This window comes from Pygoscelis adeliae, unplaced genomic scaffold (assembly GCF_000699105.1).
Source record: "Pygoscelis adeliae isolate BGI_AS28 unplaced genomic scaffold, ASM69910v1 Scaffold222, whole genome shotgun sequence".
NCBI lineage: Eukaryota > Metazoa > Chordata > Aves > Sphenisciformes > Spheniscidae > Pygoscelis > Pygoscelis adeliae.
This window is the reverse complement of record NW_008824309.1, coordinates 4,997,611-4,999,399: the sequence shown is the minus strand read 5'-3', so window position 1 is coordinate 4,999,399 and position 1,789 is coordinate 4,997,611. Positions and strand designations below refer to the sequence as shown.

General features: G+C 38.8%; 1 protein-coding gene across 3 annotated transcripts in view; it reads left to right on the top strand.

Moving 5' to 3' along the window:
* ORC4 (origin recognition complex, subunit 4) overlaps positions 1-1,789 on the top strand; it is a 22,505-nt gene that overhangs the window by 14,440 nt on the left and 6,276 nt on the right. For all 3 annotated transcript variants that reach the window (XM_009318951.1, XM_009318950.1, XM_009318952.1), the window contains 2 exons: positions 1-32; positions 354-440. The exon at positions 1-32 is cut by the window's left edge and continues 136 nt beyond it. In XM_009318951.1, coding sequence (XP_009317226.1) covers positions 1-32; positions 354-440 — 119 coding nt within the window. The remainder of the gene's footprint in view (positions 33-353; positions 441-1,789) is intronic.

The following is a 1,789-nucleotide window of genomic DNA, read 5'->3' as shown; positions in this document are numbered from 1 at the left end:
CTTTTGCACAAAAATGGAATAATAATGTTCAGGTATTTAAAGCTCTTTATACTTGGTTCTAGTAAAACTTCTACAGTAAGACCAGTTTGTAAGTGTAGAGCCTTTACTGAAAACTAGTATTTCCTCTTGCTATTTGAGTTTGATATGGAATAAATCAAATTGTGATAGAGAATCTTTGCTTATTGAAGTCTGGAAATAAAATCTTAAGTGCCACAAAAAAGACCAGAAAGTTAAGGTTAGACGTGAAGAATTGTATTGTCAAGCGTAAACTGAGCTCTTTCTGAAAGTTAGCTAACTTATTTTTTCAGGTGAGTATGAAATGATTTGCTGAGGTGATTAATTTTTTCTTTTAGCATCTCTCAGAGGATAAAACTGTGCAAGACGTGCTGCAGAACCTTTTTCACTTCACTAAAGATCTGCGCTCGCTTCATTTGCTGTTGGTATGTATTTGGATAGGTATATAATAATCTGTAAACAACACTTGTGTTTTTCAAGCCAGTTAGCTGAGCTTTTCTTGAAACATCTTTTTATTGAGCGGGCTTTTGACAGTACTGGTCTCTTGCATGCTTTATCAGTCTATGCTTTATTAATGAATCCGAGTAGTTCCAATTTCTGTAGCAGTTACATTGGGAGGAGAGTGTGCTGTTTAATTAAAATGGTGGTGGGTTTTTGGTATTTAAAATAACTTTTGCCAAGTCTTTCCATTTATAAAGCAAGACTGTAGGTGAAATGCTTTCAAAATAATCTCTCTGAGATTCTTTTTGGTTGCTGGTGAATCCTGAAAACGGCTTGTACTAAAACCTACTTTTTCTACCTTTAAGTCTGTTGTTGCAGCCAAATATTCCTCCTCTTTCACTAAATCTGTCACTATGCTAAACCTGCTTCTCTTCATCAATGTCTGTCTTCTTCAAAGATCGATAAATTTTGGTGCTCTTTTTTTACTATGGTCTCTTACTGTATTCTTGCATCATCTTATGCTCTTCACTTTGTCCTCCTCCTGACACTGTTAGGGTTTGTCTGTGTTCCTGGCCAATACTCACCTGTTTCTTGAGCTTCTCTTGAATAACTCTCTGTGTAGGCAGATGCACTTTTGACATAAAAGCACACGGTGCTGCATTTGGAGTAACTGTCACTTAGAGCTAAAATATTTGTTGTTGTCATCCCTCTTTCCAGTCCTTCTTCCTAAACCATTGCTCTTGCTACTATGCTCCTGAAGCACAGATTACTTGCTTTTATGGACTTAGCTGCTCCTGGGTACATCTTCAGTAAGAGAGTTCCCATATACCTACAGTCTTGTTATTCACGCAGAGGAAATGCTTTTGTTTTCTTTTATCACTTCCAATTTCTTCTAATGCAGAGTATCAGATAAGATAACTTTATGAACTGTATGATTAGGCACCACTTTGTTTGCCAGGGCTGGTTTCATATATGGAGCAATTCAGGTAGCCCAGGTGCTGTCCTGAATTCATCTGTTACTGTGACGCTAGTCCAGAAAATGTGATCTTAATCTTTTAAATCTTGAGGTGCTGGAAGCTTGAGGCTACTACTCCCTAGAAATGCTGAGACGGAAGTTAATTCTGATCTTCCGGACGACCATATTGTCTGGCATCAACGGCCTGAGGAATCTTTCAGAATTTTACTTGGTAGCTTCAGCCTTTCCCAGCTATCTTAGAATCAGAACAGTTTGGGTTGGAAGGCACCTCTAAAGGCCATCTAGTCCAACCCCCCTGCCCTGGGCAGGGACATCTTCAACTAGATCAGGTTGCTCAGAGCCCCGTCCAACCTGACC